General features: G+C 34.8%; 1 protein-coding gene across 1 annotated transcript in view; it reads left to right on the plus strand.

The window, feature by feature from the left end:
- Positions 1-25,058, plus strand: part of lok (ovarian-specific serine/threonine-protein kinase loki) — a 270,142-nt gene that overhangs the window by 144,994 nt on the left and 100,090 nt on the right. Inside the window, exons 8-9 of the mRNA XM_090373619.1 lie at positions 6,721-6,785; positions 21,453-21,552. Of these exons, the coding sequence (XP_090229745.1) occupies positions 6,721-6,785; positions 21,453-21,552 (165 nt within the window). The remainder of the gene's footprint in view (positions 1-6,720; positions 6,786-21,452; positions 21,553-25,058) is intronic.

A 25,058-nucleotide genomic window follows, 5' to 3' on the forward strand; every position in this document is an offset into this window, starting at 1 on the left:
CATATCAGGGACTTTTGGCTTACACTTCATACATTAAGACAGGGCTGTCCAACCTTAGGCAATCCGAGGGCTGCATTAAAAAAAAAAAAGATCAATCCGAGGGCTACATCCAGAATAATAAATACAGTACAGATATTAAAATATTTAGAGTCTACCATTAGGTTTAGCAAGGTTTAGTCCTACCGTTAAGTAGGACTAAAACCTTGCTAAACCTAATGGTAGAAATTGCAAAAAAAAAAAAAAAAAAACCCCTTGCTAAACCTAACGTTAAAAATTGCAGAATTTTTACTGTTATTCTAAAATCCATGTGCTCTACGTGTCTTGCGACGGTCTGATGAGATAATGCCACTGTTTCAAACTTCTCGCCTAATTTCAGCTCATTAATGTTTTGCCATTTAAATTGCACATTTCTTCCCAATCACACTGTCACTAAAAGACTTTTTTGCTTTTGCTAACTCCAGTGCTACTTTGTACGAAGCGGCAAGGCTAGAACTTTGTGCAGTGCTAAGTTTAGTAAAAAAAATTCGTTAGATGCATCAATTTCTTCTTATATTCCGCAATAATGGTGGTGCTTGATTCCCCAATATGCAATTCAAATCTTTTACTGTGTAATGTAGTGTCATCTCACATTATACTCTTTAGGCATTGACAAAACTTGCATGCAAAAGACATTGAATTTTATTCTTGTTGTTTGTAATCAAATAGTCTGATTCCCATCGGCTTTGATACATTTGTTTTCTTCAATTTTTTTTGTTGTTGTGAGGCATGGTTGTTCGACAATAAGTAGTAATTTATTAAGTAGAAGTGAAGTATAGTGAAGATAACGTGGAAATCAATCGTAATGTATATCTGGTAATTTAGTGAGCCCCGGTGACAACCTTGGTAAACGGACGAACGAATAAACGACACTAACGATGGGCCACCCACCCCGGAGCATGCTTGTTGAAATGAGACATCTAGCATGGACACAACGAAATGCACTTGAAGTTGCACATAGAAGCTAGGTTTGCATTCGCAAGTAGTGTTTTGCAACGAGAGTTTTATTTTGTCACGCTAAAATCAAAAGGCCTAACCCACAGGAGGGCCGCACAAAATCATTCCATAGGCTGCATGCGGCCTACAGGCCGTGGTTTGGACAGCCCTGCATTAAGATATAACAATATGGTAATGTACTTATTGCACTGCATTTAAATAGGGTTGATTTTGATCAAATAATGTATCTCGGGGTTTCAAAACTTCCATTCTATACTTGATGGATACCCGTGAGGTGTGGAATTTCTGTAGCAGTACTCTTGCCACTCCATCCCCTTAAGAGAAAATGGGGGAGAAAGTACACAGAGGAAATGAGTTAACCTATTGATATAAAATTACATGCAAAGGGCTTTATGGATATTCTAAGTCCTGAAATTATGAAAGGGCTCATTGTTACTGTTCTGCATTTATAGGTGTGTGTGTGGGGGGGGTGTGGAGGGAGGGAACTGCAGTGTGGCAGAATCAGAATTCTGACAAAACCCTGAAAATTTGGTGTAGATTCAAATTTTCTTTCTATTGGAGATTCAAATTTAACGTTACCAAGTATTTTCTGTCTTTTTCAGCCTTCAACCCATACACTGTACTAAGCACTGTAAGTTCTAATACTTTCATATTTTGGTTTTTGGTTTTTTTTTTAATTAAAAAAAAAAAAAAAAAATGTTTATATGTAGATTTTTGTGTGGGAGAACTTGGGGGATGGGTTTGGCTGTGGAATCAAAATTAAAATCTTCCCAGAGAGCAATAGAACGTATGCTGAAAATGTTTGGTGTTGATCCAACTTTTTCTTATAAAGTAATGCTTGAACGTTTGAACCAGTTCATTTATACACAGGTGTAACATGTGAAATCTGGCAGCCTGGAGATTGCTGTTGTTTGAATAATAAATCTGACCAAATGTGAAATGTCAAAATTCATGCATGGATAAAGGGAGACATATCGCCAGCACAGTGGAGCCTTCGTAGCCAGGTGGGCAGGAGCAGCAGTGCGTAGCACACTCTTCTTGATCAGACCGGGGTTCGAGCCCGTGACCACCAAATACGGAGGATGCGGAAATGTCAGGAAATGACCACCGCATATCCCCGGAGCAATATGGCCTTAGTTGCTAATGCTCCTAAAAAAAAAAAACCAAATAACAAATAAATAATAATCGCCAGCACAGCCATCTACTTTTGTCAATTTTTCTACATGATTAATTTTTTCTTTTCTTTTTTTTTATTGACTACATTATTTTATTCTTTTATCCATCGGGCTGTTGATCAAAATTTGACCCCATGAAGTTACCAAAGTACTTAATAGGGCTATCCGAAATATTTGTTTTCTATGTGAAACTTATTTCTATTAACTACTACATTTTTATTATTATTTATTCTTGTCCCTTGGGATATTGATAAAAACTTGGCAATATGAATTAGTGAAGTGATTTTGTAGATGATCATTTCAGTAATATTCCATTAATAAAATGAGGAAAAAAATAAACAGAAACACAATAATGCATGGGTATTTTATATATATATATATATATATATATATATATATATCATAGAATAAAAGTAAAGGTTTTTAGATCCCCTTCCACTTCTCATGAATGAAACCGAACACTTTCCCAACAACTTTGATGGCCACACAAAAGATTTTCACAGTTGTTCATTTGCCTTCAATCAATGCATAAAAAAAAAAAAAAGTGACTCTAGAGAACAGAAATTGTTTTATTCAGAATACAGAGTCTGGCTAATAATGCCTTGGTGTGTAATGTAGATGTCAGTTTATCCAGCAAATATTTACATATACTCTTATTGTATCATCAGTCAGTTGTATACTTGAGTATTGGATGAAAATGACAATCACAAATGAAATTTTCTATAGCTGTATTATGTCAAGTTCTACTTAAATATTAAACAGCTATACAGTATGTAATTAGAAAGGAAAGGATAACAAATACAGTTGTAATAAACATCTGGGAAAACCTTGCCTTGAGCTATCAGCAAATTTTGTCCTATGGGTTTTTTATTTCCAGAACAATGCAAACAATACAGCCCAGAGATGATATGTTCTCTCTCTTTAGAAAGTAATAGTGTTTTTAGTGATATGAAGATTAATAACTTGTACTGCCAATAGAAGTGAAGGTCAAAAATATGAACCAAAACACCGCATTCTCTTGGTAATAATTTAGTAAAGTTAAAGGCTGCTTTTCTCTGTCAACAACAATTATTAAAGATCAGTGAGAGGAAAGTACTGAGATAAGTTGTGAAAGTCCTAATGGTTGATAGATGACAAGCTGCTCATAGTACAACATTTCACAAACAATTTTGCTCCAAGTATTTTTAACATATAGTGTGAAAGTAAGGCAGTATTTATATGCAATTTTTCAAAAAAAAAAAAAAAAACAAATAAAATAAATAAATACATAAAATAAAAATAAATAAATTTGGTAAATTGTGGATTTCATTTGGTGGCTAGCAGACTTTCTATTGAATAGCTATAGCATGTTTACTTATGATAGTTGAAAGTGCTGGTCACCAAAAATTAACATTGATATAAAATATTATTTATTGTACATTATACCAAAACGTCTTAATATGATCAAATTAGGTAAATAATTCATAAAGCTATCCTGGAAACGAGTTTTGTAACAAATGGAAATTGCCTAGTTTTAAGAGGGGGAATGAATTTTAAAAATGTCTGGATTTTGGAAAATTCTCAGATTTCTATTTGATTTTTAAATTTGGAATGGCTTAAAAAATCTTAAAAGAGCTGAATATAAAATTTCTTGAAATTTCTCTCATTCTGAGTCATCATGATATAAAATAAATTGTTTCCTTATGTTCTGGGACAGTCATTTATGGCAAGAAGTTTATAAAATAGAGATTACAACAATATTACTGTATTTTGTGGTGTTATATAGATTTGAGTACACATTGCATGGCGCCTCCATAGCCAGGTGGGCAGGAACAGCAGTGCATAGCACACTCTTCTTGATTAGACTGGGGTTCGAGCCCATGACCACTGCATATCCCTGGAGCAATATGGCCTTAGTTGCTAATGCTCCTAAAAACCAAATAACAACAACACATTGCACATAACTCTGACAAAAGAATTGCACCTGGCCAAAAAAAAAAAAAAAATAAGAGGACACAAGACAGACAGAAATTAAGCTTTTCCATCTGTGCATACTTATAACAAATCATAATGAAATATATATATATATATATATATATATATATATATATATATATATATATATATATATATATATATATATATATATTTTTTTTTTTAATTGAATTTACTTGGAATGTTTACTTACTCTAATTTCAGTTTAACTTTTATATTTTCATTCTGTTTTACAGACACCGGACAAAAATTAGTCACTTGTGTAATTTTTCAATTAATAATGTGTAATTCCTACATTAACACGAACCTCTACCAATGGGGCTTCATGATTTACTTCATGAATCCTCATTGGTAGAGGTTCAGCTAGACCACTTAAATGGTTTATATTAATATTAGGCCATTCTGAAGACAATTGAGCCCATAATTCATTCAGGTTTCATGAATGCTGTTGTGTTTTTCACTTTCCCTTCAAGATAGTCCCATATGTTCTCTGTAAGATTTAATGTGGTGACTTGGTTGGCTAATTTAAATGCCCTACCATTCTCTACAGTTTAAAACAATAGAGGCCCTGTGAATCAGGCAGTTGTCATCCTTGAATACAGGAGTATCAAAATCATAAGTGTTTCTCAGATAATCAGAAGAATGCACAACCTGATCATTGAGAATATTTGTTTAGCCAGCCTGATTCATTTTGGTTAGTATTTTGAGTAAGAAACTCACTTCATAATAGTTAAAACATCCCATAAGCATCACTGACCCACCACCAGCTCATACAACACTTTACACATGGTCTGGATGAAATATGTTGTTGCTTTTCTTGTGAACTCGAAAATTTGAAACCATGAGGACACATCACAGCTTTCCAATCTATAAAACTCCAGTTTTTGTCTTTTAGCCCATAATTAGCCAGACTTTTTTATGTGCATCTATTAACATTGGTCATTTTTTTTTGGAGGGGGCTACTCCAGATATCTATATTATGCAATTCTATTCAAGGGTTCTTTGAGAAATCAACTGATGAGGTCCTTGGTTAACTGTTTGTTTTCAGTAGTTATTGTCTATTTTTGAAATTATTTTTCATTTACTAGATGTGATATTCGTCACCATTCATAATCTCTTAGCACAGACTCTCACATACAGTTCTGTTGCTGATCCCTGATTTATTTCAACTTATATCATTCTTTAAAAACTATTGTTATTGTTTTTTCTGAAGTGCCAGCAAATTCTACTACTTCTTTAAAAGATGACCTTGTGACCAGCCAGATGATATCACTCCTTTTTGTACTCACTAACATCTTTTCCACTTCCCATCTTTCATGGTGGAACCCTTGCTTCTTCAGTCACAGTTGTATATCTGTAAGTAGAAAAAACATGTTAATGTTATAATCTAATTTCAGTGCTGTAAGCAAACAAGCATGGAAGATAGACAAGTACAGTCTGTTATATGGCCTGAATACCATAAGTGGTGGCGCCTCCATAGCCAGGTGGGTAGGAGCAGCAGTGCGTAGCGAACACTTCTTGATTAGACCAGGGTGTGAGCCCGTGACCACCAGATATGGAGGATGCAGAAAGGTCAGGGAATGACCACCGCATATCCCGGAGCAATATGGCCTTAGTTGCTAATGCTCCTAAAAAACCAAAACAACAACAACAACCATAAGTGACTAATTTTTTGTTTAGTGTTTGTGTATGTCATGTATTTTTCAATTTTAGAAAATGTAATGTGTTATGTGTGGGATGTTATGTGTAATGTGTTATGTGTGAGCTAACTATGATGCATCCAGCTTGATTCAATCTAACAGATGAAAATAAAAGCTAATTTAGAAATAAAAACTAATTTAGAATAAAGCTAATTTAGTAGTGTGATCAACCTTTTCTTGTAAATTCAGTTACAAGAAAACATAAATTTAACTTAGTTGATAAAGAACCAGTGCTAATATAAAACAGAAATATATTTCTGTTATGAAAACCAATACAAATAATTTATAAGAATATAAAAATGTAACCATTTGCGCCCACTGCTGGAACTTGCCTTTCATTTTTGTGTGTCAGATTGGTTGGTGGTGGTGATAGAACCTGGTAACTGAGGCTTCCATTGCAGTTTAATCTCACTCAGTTGGAAAAACAAGGGTTCGGTTCTGGTAAAGAGTAACTTATATTAAAAGAGGAATGAAGCACTTTAACATGTGGAGGAACTTGGTACTTTTCAAGTGGCATTCAGCTAGGCTCGGGAGGCAGAAGTTTTTTTATTTTGAAACTAGCTGGCTTTATATCACTGAATACAACACAGAATACAACACTGTGATGCCTCAACAGTCACATTGACTTGTTGCCAATTCAAAGCAACCTAACCCAGCTCAGTGTGAAATTTTTGCCAGCAAATAGCTGGTACATAGCCAGTGGAAGTTTAACAACCAATAATGTAGACAGTTATTATAATTTGGCATGATATATAACTTTATTTTATTTCTAAATAATATTAGCATCTATAATGATCTTTTAATGAGATCTTGTGTGCCTACCATTCTTTCATTTGTTCTGTTGTATGTATTAAAAATAATTTTTTTTTTTTTTAAAGCCATGTATTATCAAGATTGAAGAAATCATCGATACCACAGATCACATATATATGGTCTTAGAACTGTAAGTAAAATTTAGTTTCACTCAGAAAATATTTTTTTCTTTGTGATTTTGTAATTTTGATTCTAATGACCTGGTTGGTTGGATTTTTTAAATGTGTACTTGCATGCATCACTTCAAATTCAATTAAGCAAATGAAATATATATTCCCTGAACAATGAGAATAATGTTTTACAGAGATTAGATACTGTAAATACTTTCTTACAAGGAGGATGGATATTGAGTTAAGGAAGAGTTAATGTTTTGTACAGAGCATCATACTTTATAAGGATGCAATATGGACACTGAGAAAGATATTAGAAGAACTAAAGCTTTTGTGATGTCGAGGAGGCTTGAAAAGGTGAAATGGACAGATAAAGTTAGGAATTAGAAAATATTGAGGGTAGTAGAACACTGAAGTATGATAAAGGCTATAAGGAAAAGAAAGGAAAAATTGGAATGCACACGTATTGAGAGGAAGAGATAGTTTGTTAAGGGAATGTAACTGTGGGGAAAGTGATGGAAAAGAGACTGGGAGGAAAAAAAGAAAATTGAAATGTTTGATGATTTGGTTGGTAGAAGCTGATGAATGTGATGGGCTGAAGGACAGGACTAGGAAGAGATGGAAATCCAATTGCTTTCTGACTGAGGTGGACCTGCCGTGTGGCAGAGATTATATGATGATGAAATACTCATGAGTTTGTAAGATTTTTCAATTTTTGCACTGTTTTTCCATAACTTTCTTTAGTCAAAAGCCATTCAAAATGTTACTGAACCAATACAGTTGTGGATATTTAATATCTTTGAGATGAAAAACCACTAGAATTATTTTAGCTAGTAGTGCTTTCATGCTTCACTTGTCAGGTGTAGCACCAGAATTTTTGTGCAAAAATTCATGATTCAAAGTTAATGATTGTGCATTTCTCTACCTTCATAAATATAGATACAGTTAATAGAATAGTTTGTTCTTTCAGAGATATGACAAACCATTCTATGAGTATTCATGTAATGGTCATGTCATGATCATTACATGAATATTTGTAGAATAGTTGATAGAATATTCATAGAATAATTGTCAGCTCTTACACTATCTAGAAACCCTTCATCTGGTCAATGATAGTTAGTATGGATTCTGTTGGTGTTGATCCACTGGTGATATTCTGGCTTATGTTACCCATCCATGGACAAATCCAATGGAAAAGTTTGGTGAAACTCGAGCAGTTGCTTTTGACATATCAAAGGCTCTTGATTACATTTAGCATAAAGGTCTTCTAAATAAGCTTCCATCTTATGGTTTGCAAACTGTTTTTTGTAATTGAGTATCCAGTTTTCTCTCTGACTGTTCACTGTATGTGATGGCTCTCTGACTTCTCCACTAATGCTGGTGTTCTCCAAGGTTCAGTTCTTTCTCCCACTCTTTTCCTCTTGTATATTAATGACCTTCTTCCATTGACCAGAAATCCTATCCATAGTTTTGATAGCACATTGCATTCCACCTTCCAGTTTGAGAAAATTTTCCCTGCACAAACAGCTTCAATTTCTCGAATATCCACTACCAATTCCTTAAATGCTGATTTACAGGTAATTCTCCAGTGGGGCAAAGATCATTTAGTTGATTTCAATCCTTCTAAAATTCAGTCCTGTCTTATATCTCACAAAAAAAAGGATTCTTTTGCTCCTATGCTTACCTTCAATGACACTGATTTCTAGGCAAGATTGTATATCTCTTTTGGGATTTCCCATGACTTCTAATCTCTTATGGCATAAGCACATTACAAATATTACTCTGCTTCCTTTGCATCTAAAAACTGGAATTTCTCTTTTGCTCTCAGTGTTACTTTTCTTCCAAACTCTACAAGTCTGTTCACTCTGTACAAGTTGCAAATCAGCCCTACCATGGAATATAAAAAAAAAAAATTTTCTGTTTATACTCCGGGACGACCAAACGGTCAGAGGAGTTCACAAGGTAGATAGAATACAAGAAACAGCACCGTATTCAGTAGTCACGGGTTTGAACCCCGGTCACTCAAGGCACGTGTACTTATGCACCCACGCGCCTGACCACTAGGCTACGGCGGTCCCCAAAACCTCTCTCAGGCTTCCAGATTCCATTCAGAAGAGGGCAGTTAGGTTATAAATGACTCATCTCTAGCAGAGTCTCTCCACTCTCTGTCTCATAGAAATTCTGTTTTTGCTGCATGCCTTTTCTATAGATACTTTCATGGGCACTGTTCTTCTGAATTGGCTTCTATAATTCCCTACTCTCTCTCTTCCAAACAAGTCTCAACATGTGCCGCAACCAGTCAACATCATTTTACTGCCCAAGTTCAAACTCAGAGAATCAACTTTTCTTCTTCCTCATTTATTTATTCAACTTCCATTTTCTGGAACAACTTTCCTTCATACGTATTTCTTATAATGACAGAAATTTGCGTCTAATGTCAACAAGTACCTCCTTTCATCTTCACAACCTTCAGCTTATGTACAATACTAAGGACTATAGGTTCTAATAAAAAAAAAAAATAAAAAAAACTTTTATAAATTGTTATATATATTTCTGTTTTTAACAAAGCAATATAATAAATAGTAGTAATACTATATTATGGAAGAAACTGGGTATGTAAAGTCATGAACCTCTGTATATTAAATAAGCTAAAATAGAATAATCAAACTAAAAAAATATAAAACTAATTAAAAACTAATTCTGTTTTTACACATTAATAAGCACTTCAAGTGGAACCAGCACCTATCAGTGCAAAAAATAAACCAATAAAACAAAGTAAAGCTATACTGGATAATGAAAAGTGAAATAAAAATGCCTAAGTAATGTACATAGAATGTAATAATGTGAAAGTATCTTTCACTACAGATAACAGTTATTTGGTATATACTTTCCATGTATACTTGATGATATTGCTAGTTCATGAACTTTTATTTATCATTATTTTAGTAAGATATAGGCTGGGCTAAGGCTGAATATCTGAATGGGTTTGTATTATATTTGATTATTTATGGTAAATTATAGTTACAATTACTTGTGACCATTCATATATGCCAATGAGATTATAGAACAACTGATAATTAAAAATCATTATTTTAGATAACTCTTTTAAATTTAGCTATAAATCATTCTACTATTGATCTCTAATGCCATTATTAAAATTAAACATTATATAATTGATTTTCATATTTATAGCTGATGTGGAAAATTGCTATTAGACCCTCTATTTAATATACAAAATAAATATAATATACAGGTAGCACAGTATAACTCGTTATTTCTACAGCATGGTTTCACTCTAACACGATCGATAAATTGTGACAATCCTTGCACATGATACTTATATAACACGGTTTCGCTCTAACAAGGTTTGAGAATTGCGGGAAATCTAGCATAACACAGTATTTTTGAGCTTTTGTGCTGGGAAAGCCCTGCTATTATGTTAGATGTAATTTTCAACGTTTCCATTCCTTTTTGTGAATCCCTGCTGTTGACTTGCTAGTCATTATCACCTTCATGGTATTTTTCTAAAGCACATTTCTGGAGGTCATGACCATAAAACAATAAAAACAATTTGCAGTTTCCAGTTTATTTGTCTTTTCTGTTAGTGTAATCAGTCGTAAACTCGATCGGGTAGTAAACTCGATCTTCTTGCATTTGCTATAGTACCAATAGCTGGAATTCTGTGGGTTTTCAAGTTATTATGGTGAAATGTGTTTCCCCTTCCATGAAATATTCAATCATATAAAAAACAAATAAATTTTCAGAAACTCATTACTCCGTATCTCACTTGTGCGTATTGTATTGTGTTCTTTGTTATTAATTACTTATTATTTTTACTGTTTTAAATTTTACAACAAAAAAAAAAAAAGTCAGCGAACAGAAATATCAATTAGTTAGTATGTACATATTAATTAAGCTATGCATGTAAGCATAAATTTATTTTTATTTTGCTAACTGGAAACTATTCTTCCAATTTTCACATGTCATTTAAAGCAGGAGTCCACTGTATTTTGTTGGGAGATCTGTGCTATTGAACTTGTGCTTGTTTGAGACTATAAAAAATTGTGACTTTTAAAGAGAGTAGAAGATACACGAAATCTAGATGCTGCAGAAGAGATTGTGCTTAGCAGCAATGAAGAGGAAGAAAATTAAATGAACGTACATTATCTGACATATAAGTATCACGGTTTGTAGGGTAAGATGTTTGTTCAATTATTACTATTTAAGTTACTACTATTATAAAAATAAAGTTAAAATATTAAGTTATTACTATAAAAATTAAGTTTCCAATAATTATAAAAAACAAAAATGGTGCATTTTTGTTAGCTTTTGGAATGTAATTCCCCTTTTTTACTAGTTCTTAGTCCCGTATAACACGGTTTCGCGCATTACACAAGGTTTTGTAGGAACCAAACTACCATGTTATACGAGGGTTACCTGTATATAAAATATATTGATTTTGATATTTTTAGCTGATGTGGAAAATTGCAATATATTAGACCTTATTTAATATATAAAAATGTAACCAACTAGTAATGAAGTGATATAAATGATAATACTGCTGTAATATGCAAGAAGTGAAATGGGATATGTAAAGTCATGAATGTATGTATATTAAATAAGCCAAAATTAGAAACTAATTAAAAACTAGTTATTGTTTTTGCATGATAAAAATTTTAAAGTTTAATAAATTGAATGTTGATGGCATCTTTACTTTTTATGTTTTCTGAATAAATTTTCAAGAAGATTGGATAAATTATTTTATGGGCAAATGAATTAAGTTTTGTTTTTTTTTTTTTGCTTGGTGCTATGTAAGCTACTAAAATAGAAAAACTAATAAAAGAATTTTGGAAGACTTGAAAGTAGAACTAGTGAAAATGAAAAATAAAGTAAAATAACTACAGATGAAAATGGATTGAACGTACGGAAAATAATGAAATGTGACATATCCCAGGCAGCATTTACACTACACTACAAACTGGAGGGGCCCCGAGTGTCAAATGAGTGACTATAGCAATTTCAGAGTGATTTACAAGCGATTTTCTTAAAGAGTGGCTGATAATTATAGTTTTATTCTTCATTTTTTTTTTTTTTTTTTTTTTTCCGGAGTTATTTAATTTTGCTCTTCTAAAGTAAAAAAGTTAGTGTACCTAAGGGAAAGGAAAGCCACCTTTCTTCTTGTACATAGGACTAACTTACTAATGCACTAGCAAATAACCTTACTTTATCGCTGGTCACTGGTGGCACGGCTCCTGCCTCCACATGGCAGAGCTGGAAACCTGGGAGGAGAAAGCCACCCTCCCAGGGCTAAAAGGAGTAACGAACGTATATTATCTGACACCATAGACAAAAATAAAAGCCCTCGTGTGGATCTTTGATCCAGATCAAGATAAACATAATCTGGATCTTGACAACACAAATATATCCCATGCTAAGAGACAAAAAAAAGAAGGAATGGATAATACCACTCCTCTCTTTTTAATACTAAACTCCTCCACAGACCAACCATTAAGTAAGCTGTCCCCATTTTTGATACAGAAATGTCTCGAAAATGTGGCTGGCCTTCCAAAAATGGTTCGGCGATTAAGATCCGGAGATTTATTAGTTGAAATGACCAAACATAGACACACTGAGAGACTATTGAAAGTATCTACTTTTGGTGGAATTCCCACGAAGATTATCCCACATGCCACCTTAAACTCCTCTAAAGGGGTAATATCAGAATGAGATCTATTAAATGTATCAGAGGATGAACTTGTGCATGAATTAAGAGATCAAAATGTGGTATACACCAAAAGAATTGTCATCAAAAGAGATGGAGAGCCTCTCCCCACCTGGACAGTGATACTGACATTTAAAACACCAAATCTACCTACTACCATAAAAGCTGGTTATCTCAGATGCCAAGTAAGGCCATACGTTCCAAATCCAGTCCAGTGCTTTAAGTGCCAAAAATTTGGACATTCCCAGCTGTCTGCAGAGGTGTAGCCACTTGTGCTACCTGATCTGTCTGTGTGTGTGTGTGTGTGTGTGTGTGTGTTCAAAAGAGCATACACACATAAACTGTAACACTGAAATGCAAAGCTGTCCTAATTGCCATGGTAACCATTCTGCCTTCTCTAATGAATGCCCTCAGTGGAAAAGAGAAAAGAATATTCAAAAATATAAGATAGAGCAGAAAGTATCATATCAAGAAGCTAAGAAACATTTTGTAGTACCTATTAAGTCACCCACTATGCTTCAGTTACCCATCTGCTACATTCAGTAGCAACTCAGACTCCTCTCCTCATCAAAGGAACAATCTACTCCCAAATATGCTACTCGAGAAGTGAATACACCTGTAACAATACCTCCAGATAAGAAACCTAATGAGCAACCAAAAGAACGAGCCAAGAGCCCTAAAAGAAGCAACACAACTAAATTTATATCCGATACTGTGGATATTGATGAAAAGATAGATGAAGATGATTCAGTTCTTGAGATTCATTCAGAAGGTTGAGATTGACACGGGTAGGCCAATTTTCCCAAAAAAATAAAAAAATAAAAGTAGACAGGTGCAAACAAAAATATCCGCCATAAGTAACCAAACCCACCAGTTAAAACCAAACAATGCACACATTTTGATTTTGATTAAGAGATCATACAGGTCATCTATTTTAGATGACCTGTATGATCTCTTAAGTCAGTGGTTTTCAACCGGGGTGTCGCAACAACATTCCAGGGGTGCCATGTTTTTTTTTTTTTTTTAATTTATATATTTATTTCATTATAAAAAGGTGTACGGTATCCATTGTACTGTATCTTTTTAATTTTGTGGTGATCTATAATTGATGTTTATTTAGTACCTCTGTATAACGAATAAAATTATTATATAAGTATATGTAATTTGCATTATGAATTTTAATTTTGTTTATAATTATATTATTATAATAACTATCATATAACATATATTTTTTTAATATTATATATATACATTCGACCATTTAATAATCTGATTTTGTGTACACACACACACACACACACACACACACACACACACACACACAGAGAATCAGATTATTAAATGGCCGAAAACCACTGTGTTAAGTATTTCTTTTGGCCTAGGGGTGCCATGAAAAAAATTACTGGGACACTAAGGGTACCATGAACCGAGAAACTTTGGGAATCTCTACCTTAAGTGAATATAAGCCTGTTGCAGCATGCGTACAAGAAACAAACCTGATGAATTCGATATCTATAACAATCAAACACTTCATGTATAGAAAAGATAGAAACTGCTCTAATGCAGCACATGGAGGAGTAGTGCTGTTGGTAAACTCTTGAATTCCCTCCAGACCTGTTCCCCTGCAAACACCATTGGAGGCTAGCCAGGTGAGCAGGAGCAGCAGTGCATAGCACATGCTTCTTGATTAGACTGGGGTTCGAGCCAGTGAGCACCAAATACGGAGGATGCGGAAAGGTCAGAGAATGACCTTTCCGCATCCCCGGAGCAATATGGCCTTAGTTGCTAATGCTCCTAAAAACCAAATAACAAACCATTGGAGGCAATTGCAGCCCGTATCACCATTGGCATAACGATAACATTAGTCTCGTTGTATCTGTCACCAAACTACGCTTGCTGATTTATATGACCTAGTAAGACAAATACCTGCTCATTTCTGTATTCTGGGTGAGTGGAATGGCCATCACCCCCTATGGGGTTCTCAACATCTTGACTGCAGAGGACAAAAAAATTGAAAAATTCTCAGATAAACACAATCTAATTACTTTAAACACCAGTGATCACACATATGTGCATATACCATCTGGTTCAAGCTCTGCCATTAATCTATCAGTATGCTCTCCAACAATATTTCCTCTCATAGACTGGACAGTTATGACAACCCTTGTGATAGTGACCACTTTCTGATCGTCTGTAATTTCTGTACAAGTTTTCCCCCGCAGAGTAGCATTAGAACAATTTGGAAATTTGACAAGGCCAATTGGACTAAATATCAAGAAATAGCTCATTTAGATTTCACTATCATGGCAACTGAAAAGATTGATATATTAAACAACAAATAATGACAACAGCTGAATCTGCTATCCCGAAATCATCATTTAAAATCCGGTGCTATCCAAAAATGTGGAATGAAGCATGCAATATTACTAAAAGAGAAAGGAATAAATACTGGAATCAGTGTAGAAAACGTCCAACCACTGCTAACTTCCTACAGTTTAAGAGAGCAAGGGCTAAAGCTCTTCATGTAAGATGAATGAATAAAAAAGAAGCATGGGTGCATTATGCTGCCACCATAAACAGATTCACAGATGCTGCTACAGTCTGGAAAAAAATCAAATGTATCAATGGCAAATACTTACTTGCTACTTCTCCGATTCTATTTCTGAAAGGAAAGGAAATTTTTGAACCTGTGGAAATTGCTAATGCATTTGGCTCGTCTTTTGAAACACTCTCAGCTGTTTCCGCCTATGAACCAGCCCTTCAGTCGCTAAAATGCAGTACAGAAAAGTATAAACTGAATTTTAATACCGCTCTCCAACATTCATACAATCTGCCACTGACCATGACTGAATTGCTCAATGCGCTCACGCGAATGAAGAACAGTGCTCCATGTCCTGATGGAATTTATTATGCAACGATTTCCCATTTAAGTGAAAGATCGTTAAGTGCTCTCTTACGACTCTGTAATAGAATTTTCTTAGAGGAATATTACCCCACCAGCTGGTGCCATTCTTATGTGGTAGCCTTTCTGAAACCAGGAAAAGACCCCACATATCCAACAAACTATAGGTGTATCTCCCTAACCAGTTGCTTGGTAAAAAAATTGGAAAAAATAGTTAACGCCCAACTAACATGGTCCTTGGAGACTCAAAACATTGAGTCCAAGTTAGTATGGTTTTTGGAGAAGTAGATTGATGCTTGATCTCATGATCAAAGCGGAAGCAAATATTCAGAATGCCTTTCTAAGAAATGAGCACTTTGTTATGATATCCACTGACATCGAAAAAGCATTTGGTACAACTTGGCACTATGGGATTCTTTGTGACTTACATAAATCTAGTCTTTGGGGTCATCTCCTGAAATTGATTCAGAACTTTATCTAACAAATCTCTCCAAGTCCGATTCCATTTGTCACTGTCTGGAACATGTGTACAAGAAGAGGGAGTTCCCCAGGGCTCAGTGCTGAGTGTCACACTTTTTGCAATTAGGATCTATTCTATGACCAAGTGTATACCTAACTGTATACACAGTTGATGCATACCTGCATGCTGATGATCTTGCCATCTCATGTCATTCTCAAAATATACGATGTATTGAGAGACAACTACAAGGCACCATTAATAGAATAGTCTCTTGGGGCAAAAACAATGGTTACAGAATTTCTAAATCGAAAACGACTGCAGTACATATCTGTCATAAACGTACATTACATCTTGATCCAGACCTTCAGTTAGACTCTCGTTGTATTCCATTTCAACCAAGTACTCGTTTTCTTGGTATAATACTTGATAAAAAACTAAACATTCTCAGAGTAATCTCCTCTATGTCATGGGGTGCAGATCATTACATGTTGCTACATTTATACCTCTCATTAATTAGATCCCACTTAGACTACGTATCTCCTGCATACGCCTCAGCCAGACCAAGTATACTGAAATGGCTCAATCCCATACATCATAGTGCACTACGAGTTGCACCAGGGCCTTTCGTACATCTCAATTTTAAGTCTATATATGTTAACTGCCACTAGGCTTTCGGCGACAAATTCTTCTCCTAAATTGTGCCACTAAAATCGGCAGCCTTCCACATCACCCTATATGGTAATATCTCTTCACACCAAATGGGAAAACCTCTATCGAACTAAATCACGTCTCAATAAACCATCTGGCATTAGGCTTCAAGCTCTAAACACAAGTTGGTGACTCAACATGAATAACACTGAAAGATACTAGCATGGAAATTCAGCCATAGGAAATACCCACAATACATATTGACAGATATTTTCAGAAATGGGGGAAGAATAATCTTCCAGATATTAACATTGGACAATTGCATCTGGCCCACTCCACTCAGTTTAGAAGTTATGTACAGCTATATACAGATGGATCCAAGACTGCCAATAAAGTTGGTACAGCTGTAGTCTTGCCGGATGCTATCATCGCCAATGGGCTCCCCTCAGAATGTAGTACAGGGCTTTCCAATAGTAACGCTTGATTTTTGTAACGCAATAAAACAAATTGTGAGAGTGATAGTGATCTATTTTTATTTTTATTATGAAGTATATGTGTTAACATTATGTTTTAAAAATTATATCAGATAAATGTCCGCCGCGGCTTTGTCTGGTTTGGTTAATCCTGGATACCCAATTGGTGATGACGTTATCGCATAAAAGTGGCTCAATTTCAGCAATAACGCGCCTAATGTTGGCCTTTAAGGCGGCAACCGTCCGTGGTTTGTTAGCATAGACTTTGGATTTTAGAAAGCCCCAGAGAAAAAAATCCAGTGGCATTAGGTCGCAGGATCTGGGCGGCCAATTAACGTCACCATTTCGCGATATAACGGAACCTTCAAATTTCTCATGCAGTAGTGTTACTGTATCACGTGCCGTATGGCACGTAGCACTGTCTTGCTGAAACCAAATGTTTGTTAGATCGATTCCATCCACTGCAGGCCAAAAAAAATCTCTTATCATAGCCCTGTATCGCTCACCGTTGACCGTAAGTGCCACTTCTTCTTCGTTTTCGAAAAAATACGGACCGATTATTCCGCCGGACCAAAGTGTACACCATACCGTAACTTTTTCGGAATGTAGTGGGACCTCATGAATCTCCCGTGGGTTTTCGTCGCTCCAAATTCGGCAATTTTGCTTGTTAACAAAGCCACTTAACCAGAAATGAGCCTCGTCACTAAACATTATTTTTCGCCCAAAATCAGGATCGACCTCCAACTGCTCTAGCGCCCAATCAGTGAATGCACGCCGCTGCGCATGATCGTTGGGCTTTAGTTGGTGGGTTAATTGCACTTTATAAGGGTGAAGCCCTAAGTCCTTATGCAGGATTTGCCAAGTTGTCGTCGAAGACAGGCCAAGTTCTTGAGCCCGACGCGGAATGGACTGTTGCGGATTCTCACGCACACTTTCCCGGACTGCAGCAATATTTTCAACGGATCTTGCGTTTCGCTGACGTACAGGCACTTTCAGATTTGCCACAGACCCAGTTGCTTCGAATTTGTTTATTAAACGGCGAATTGTGGATTCTGAAGGACGTTCGTCGACACCATAAACTGCACGGAGTGCACGAAATGTTTGACGAATAGAACATTGGTTTTGATAATAATTTTTTACAATTTCGACTCGTTGCTCAGTCGTGTAACGCTCCATAATAAAATGCAGAGACTAACTGAATACGGCTACCAAAGATACCACCTGTGTGACTGTCGACTTCGTCATGCGCTGTTGCCAAACATTGAGCGTTACTATTGGAAAACCCTTTACTTATACTGCAGAGTTATATGGTATCATATTAGCCCTGGAGAATATAAAAGAAGTCCCATATACTCAGTCCATCATATATACTGATTTGTTAAGTGCTGTGAATTGTTTACAATGTAAACCAGCAATCATCCTCTGGTACAGAAAATCTGGTCTCAGTTAATGGAAATTCATACACATGGTCACCGCATAATTTTTTGTTGGATTCCTGGACACTCTAGAATTATACATATAACAGACCTTTGATTAATTGATAAATTTGAGCATCAGCATCTATGGCCATAGTGCACCAACAGACCTCTGAAATGTATAAGGGAAAAAGAAACAAATAATAAACTTTTTGAAATAAAGAGAGAGCCCAAACAGTGGCAGTCCAATCTAAGAGGAAATAGAAAAGAAGAAATTTTACTAGCACGACTGCGAATGGTCACACATACCTCACTCGCAGTTACCTATTAAGAAAGGAAGATGCCCCACCATGCAGTAGCTGTTAATGCCCACTCTCTGTAAAGCATATCGTCATAGAATGCCCACTATATCTAAGAGAACGAAAAACTGCTTTCTCTTCACATTTCAAAATTTGCAATCAGTTAACACTACAGAATGTTCTAGATCATCATGATATGGATGACGTTTTTGTTTTTCTAAAATCGATTGATAAATATCACCTTATCTGAACTTTTATATCAGAATCAAAACAAACAAGAAAGATATACTAGTCAGAAATATGTGCATTATAGCCATTGTTGCTGATACACCAACAGACCCAGTAACAACAAACTGGAGGCAAGGAGACTTATACCGCAATTATGTCAATTTCTGGAGAGACTAACAAACTAAATTGAGTATGAGACTGGATCAGGCCATCATTAGTGGCCTGAATCCTGTATTTCAGAGATTCCTAAACATTTGGTTTTTTGGGGAAGGCATTTATTTTCATGAAGCATTTTTTTAAACGAAATATGGACAAACCATTCCACTAATCCAGGTACAAGGCATTTTTTATTTATTTATATTCATATTTTATTTTCTTTGAAATTAAATGTATATATATATTAATTTATAAAAGTATGTATATTTATAGGTAAATTTTATGTCAAATCTGTTTATTTGCACTTGTTTTGGAACTTGGGGTGGGGTATGGGAAATTTATAAAAAATTTTAAGGGGCTGAAGTTATAAAAGTTTGGGAACCGTTGTTTTATCTTTTTTATGGTGATGTTAATTATATTGGTAACTAATGCAGATACATTTTATCGAAACCCATAATTCAAATCTATCTCATTCTCTTTCACACTGTCAGCTGTCATATTGTTAAAAGAGCAAATGGAAATATAACAAAATACAGTTGTCGTGTATATGGTGGCTAAGCAGCATTCGTTTGTAATTCAGCTCCCAAATCCTCAAACTAATTTTTCTCTGCTTCATTCTTTCCTTCTCTAATTTTCTTTTGGAACTAGCTTTTACCTGTGAAATGAGTATTATTTATTTATTATTGATTAATTATTACTAGTTAAGTTAGAAGATTTTATGAAATAAGATTAGAGGTTTTGAAATATTTTATTCCAAAGGAGAAATTCGTAATAAAAGTTACATTCAACCAAAGAATATATGCTTCTTATCTTTTTTTTTTTTTTCTTTTTTTTTTAGAACTATTGGGTAATGTAAATGATGATTTAAATAAAATTACCTGAGATTATATCTTATCCTTGTGAATTTTGTAATCTGAAGCAATATAATATATTTAATCAAAATCAAAATGTATTTTTTCCCCTTTAAATTCATAATAGAAGCGTGCGTAGCACACGCTTCTTGATTAGACCGGGGTTCGAGCCCGTGCCCACCAAATACGGAGGATGCGGAAAGTTCAGGGAATGACCACTGCATATCTCCGGAGCAATATGGCCTTAGTTGCTAATGCTCCTAAAAATAATAAAATAAAAAAATAAAATAATAGAAGCGTTTAAGTGACATTTATTGTGTTTCAATTATGTAAGCATCATATTATATGCTACAAGCAGTTTCATATTCTACCACTTAAAATGTTAAAAGCACTACTATCATTAGTGTGAAGCAGAGAGGAAAAAGAGAATAACACGCACAAGATAGAAAAGGAGGGAATAACTTAATTGTCTAGGAAGGCTACCAAAGCAAATTAATATTCATAGAATACATTGAGTTTTAGAATTCTTTGGTCTTTATTGAAGGAAAAATCCTAGATTGCAAGGATTTTTCCTTAAATGCAAATATGAATAAGTATTAAAAACAAATAATCATTCAGTAACAGTATATTGTATTATTGTTGGACAAATTCAAGCTGTTTTGTTCAGAAATAGTGGCCCTACTACTAGATATTGAAAAAAGGTCACTAATTTTTTGGCCTGTTTTGTGTGCGTGTGAGTGGGTGTAACTTTATCAAGAATGCATTTAAATGGGTTCTGTGTTCTTAGTATAAGATTCCAGGCCTTATCATAGGTTGCAGTTGTGAAAGTTAAAATAACTGAGGAAAATTACCTCACTGTTATGAAAGTTAGATGGGAGAAGATCAAGATTCAAAGAATGGAAGTCAAAGAATTCTATTTGTTTACCTAGTAGAATTGGAAGGATGATAAAGATAAAATAAATTTGACAGAATGGTGTAGAGTGATTTCAAGCCAGTGGAGATTAAAAAGAGGATATTCCAAATTTGGGAGTCTCTGACAAGGAATATTACAGCAGACATATGCACAAATACTTTTGATGTGAAAACAACCATACTATGAAGCAAAAGTAGTCAAAGTTTGAAGTGAAAGAAATCAGAGTGAGTAATAGGGCAAGAGTAGTGGTTGAGACAACTGATAATTGAGATTTTTTTCAGAAAAGATAAGCAGAAATGTTACAGATGTAGGTGGAAATGGACATAATTGAGTTTAGAATGGAGTCCACAAATATTTATGAAATGAATGAGGAATTTTTTCAGAGGTTTTGATCTTTTCACAGATAAGTGTGCTCTATTAGTTTGACTATATATATGATGTGTTCAGTAAATAAAGTAAAAGAGGGGATAACATGTATAAATTAATGAAATTTTGGATATGGCATATTCATAGCAAGAGTTTCAGGGACTTTTTATTTTTGGGATTACCATAAAAATAATTTTTGTATTTAAATTTATTAACTCCAAAAATTATTAATTTCATGTTTAAAACTTTCTTAGCTCAGAAGGAGGATCACTATTTGATCGGATAGTCAGCATGAACCGACTTCCAGAGTCAACTGCTAAACTGCTATTCTATCAGATGGTTATTGCTGTTCAGGTTAGGTTTTATTTTAATCATCAGTTCTCTCCCCCATTTAAGCAATGTTTAGTCACATCACAGATTTAAAATATGTTAAAGTAAACTTAGTGATAACCTGAATGATACCTGTTTGTCACACTCGGTAATAAATTTTTTCCTGTATGTTGAAACCAATAATTACTATTAATGTTAAAAATGATCTACTGTAATCTTTGCCGATCATTGTCAACATAATCTCAACCAATTTCCTATTGAACTAAAGAGTATTCTTGCTCTCTGAATGTTAATGTAATAAAGGGCATTAGGGTGTCTACCTCAATGCTTAACTGTTTAATATCATATTCATTACATGGTTAATCAGACTTATTAAAGTATGTAATGCCAAGGTTTAATTCTCACCACAGTTTGGGAACAACCTCACTTGAAGATGAGTAGGGATCATTAAGTAACCAGAATTTTGTTTTTGATATAAATGTCTGACATTCATTGTCAGTTTATAAACACGTATATCAAGAGTGCTGTGGCAAGGTGTTATAATAGTTACAAATGTCTTTTAGTGATGTGAATGTTGAGGCTGGTAACATGATAGAACATGACACTCCATCAAATTCAACAACCTGCCATTTTATATGGATCAACTTGCAGTAATGTCTATGAGAAGTTTTAGTACAGGAGTGTAGGATTGATCCCAAAGAACTTGAAAATGAACATAAGGGCCAATGAGTGGGCCCTCCTGTTCATTTTCAATAGCTATAAAATCTACTCTGTGTGCAACTGACCTGGTCTTGAACCATATTGTGAATTGTGATATGGCACAGGCAGTGGTGAGCTATAGTGGGCTCGCGAGAGCCCATTGTTTTTTTTTTTTTTTTTTGAAAATTTGCGAGCCCATTATTGAGACGATCATTTATTTCACAAATCAAATCCTGGATGCAATTATTGAGTATCCAGAGCCAATACTACGGTGGGGAGAGTGGGGCCCCATTCCCAGCATTTTAATGGTGCAATCGATCGGTTATGTATTTTAAAATTGCTTCATTTTTGATTTAATTACAGTCGGACCTCTGTTTAACCAACTTCTTTATACTGAATTTTTTAAAAATTCCTCTTGGTAATTACATTTAAAATACAGTAGTTTCCGTAGAACGAAAATAATTTCCATGTAACGAACAGGTTAGGAGAGACAACTTTGTATGCACTGTTCTCACCACTAGCCTTTAGGTAATTAGAAAGTGCGAATTAAGGGTGAAAGGATTACTGTTCGTAACAGGATTACTGTTACGAACACCACATGTTAGTGGTGTTCGTAAAACTTATGCAGCCACATTCCGAGAAGTCGCGCTCATCAAACTGCTTTCCATAGCCAGTCAGAGAATTAAGGAGATTCCAGACACAGATAATAGCCTCTGGTCAACCTGTGTTGTGGTTCTCCTTTACTTCGTATGTTTTAACAGACGTATGTTTTTCAGAGAAGTGAATGATCCACGTGTTTCAGTAAATTTCTCTGTCTATGTTTACATGTTCACAGTAGCTGCATATCTGAGTGATTTCGATATTTTGCACAGTATTCAAAGAACTAGTGACAGTAGCAACGTGGGGGGGGGGGAGATTGAGGCAACTAAGATATTATATACACTTTACGAAGATGAAATTTTGGGAGATTTTTAAATTTTATCGAAGCTTTCACTATGTAGAAAATGTTCTAAAATATAATGGCATAGGGGCAATAATTTAAAAAAAAAAAAAAAAATGTATCCATTTTATCACCAATCTCCAAAAACCAGTGCGAATTAAAGATGATTGCTCAAGAACTTGATGTGGAAACTACAAAGATCGGTCGTGTGTTCGAGCTATGAAGAGCAGCGTGTAGCTTGCGGATGGTAATTGCATGTTAAGGGAATTATCCCGCTTGGTGCAAACATTTTGAATTAGAAGTTAAATATTCGGGATTGTTAAATCGACTTTTAAATCTGGAATTTCTTAACCATTTAGTAGCACTAATGATTGACATCCTGCAGGAGCTCTCTTACATTTCAGAAGCTTCCAGATTCACTATGGTAAAAGCAGATAAATTAATTATTCAAACTATCATTGCTATCGCTAATTTGAAAAATTCTGAAGGAAATTATGAAGCTAAAATTGAGAGATGTTGAAGTGGAATGAATTTGAAGGAATCGAAAGTAAGAACAGTAAAAGAAAATAATGATACCATTGAAAGAAATTTTAAACATATTTTACTGGAAATCGTGGAATTTGAAAGAACTTTCGTGTCGGTGGCAAGACTGCGAAAACCGAATAAGAAATTTTTCTGATAAAATATGAAATAAAAATTAATGATTTTAGCAATTTTTTCGAAGACAGTTTATCTTTAAAATCCAGTTAAATTCCCTTTACAATTAAGAAAGCCAGAAATATTTTTGAAACCATTGCGATTAGCAGTGCTGAAGCTGAGCGAGCTTTCAGTGTAGTGAATAATATCGTGTGAATGAATGAATGAATGAATGAATAATGTTGATCCGGATCGTTATGTCAAATCATTCTTCTGTAATAATAGCTCAGCTATTGAGCAAAGAAGATCGAAAACAAATATTAATAAAGCAATAAATTGCAAATGGCAATTTTTAGAATAAAATTTTCTTGAATATTTGTGCAATATTCTTTTCATGTAATCTGTGATTTTGTGTACCTTTTCTAGAACAGTTTGTTTTTTGTGTAATATTTGTTTTTATATTCTAGAATGTTTTTGTGATAATTCGTTATTTGTAATATGGGAAATATTTTTGTTATTTTTTATTCACAATATTAAAATTTTATCATAAAAAAAAAGACATATCCATTATATTTCCCTAGTTGTAAAAAAAAAAGAATAAAAAAGTCACTAGTCTGCTGAGCATGCCTGGTAGATGGTTTTATGTGAAACATAAAACCATCTACCAGGCGTGGCATTTGTGGATGTGACGTCACAATTTTGATGTCATTCTATTCAAAAATTCTAAAAATTTAGAACTCGAGATATCATACTGGTCATGAAAAATGCGTCACGCGCTCTAATCTAATCATACTACTAGTGAGTGTTCCACACAGACTAGTGATCTGAGTGTGGGAGGCACCTCTGGCAGATGCCGCGGGTGACGTCACTTCTGTGACCGATCAGATTTACTCAGTAGCCCCCCCCAAAGGATATTTCAAAAATTGGCAAAAGTGCGAGCCCATTGTTAAAATATTCACAGCTGACCACTGGGCATAGGTATGTTACTTTACTCAAAGAAAAAGTTGATAGCAATAGCCATATAGTGCAAGGAAGCTACAGACTTTTGCTGTACTGGCCAAGGGACAAGGTATTCTTGTATTGATTGCGGCCTCCAGGGTTACCCCTCTATACCGCTGTAGCATCTGTAGGTTATTTATAGCCGGCAAGTGTGTGTAAGTGTGTGTGTGTGTAAGTATATATGTGTGTTGTGATGGTTGTTGTTTGCCGGCCCTGGAGTCTTAGCAGCCGGGAGGCAGGGAGCAAGCTACCTGCG

Source organism: Mastigoproctus giganteus, chromosome 5, assembly GCF_048544385.1.
Source record: "Mastigoproctus giganteus isolate SK-2022 chromosome 5, ASM4854438v1, whole genome shotgun sequence".
Lineage (NCBI taxonomy): Eukaryota > Metazoa > Arthropoda > Arachnida > Uropygi > Thelyphonidae > Mastigoproctus > Mastigoproctus giganteus.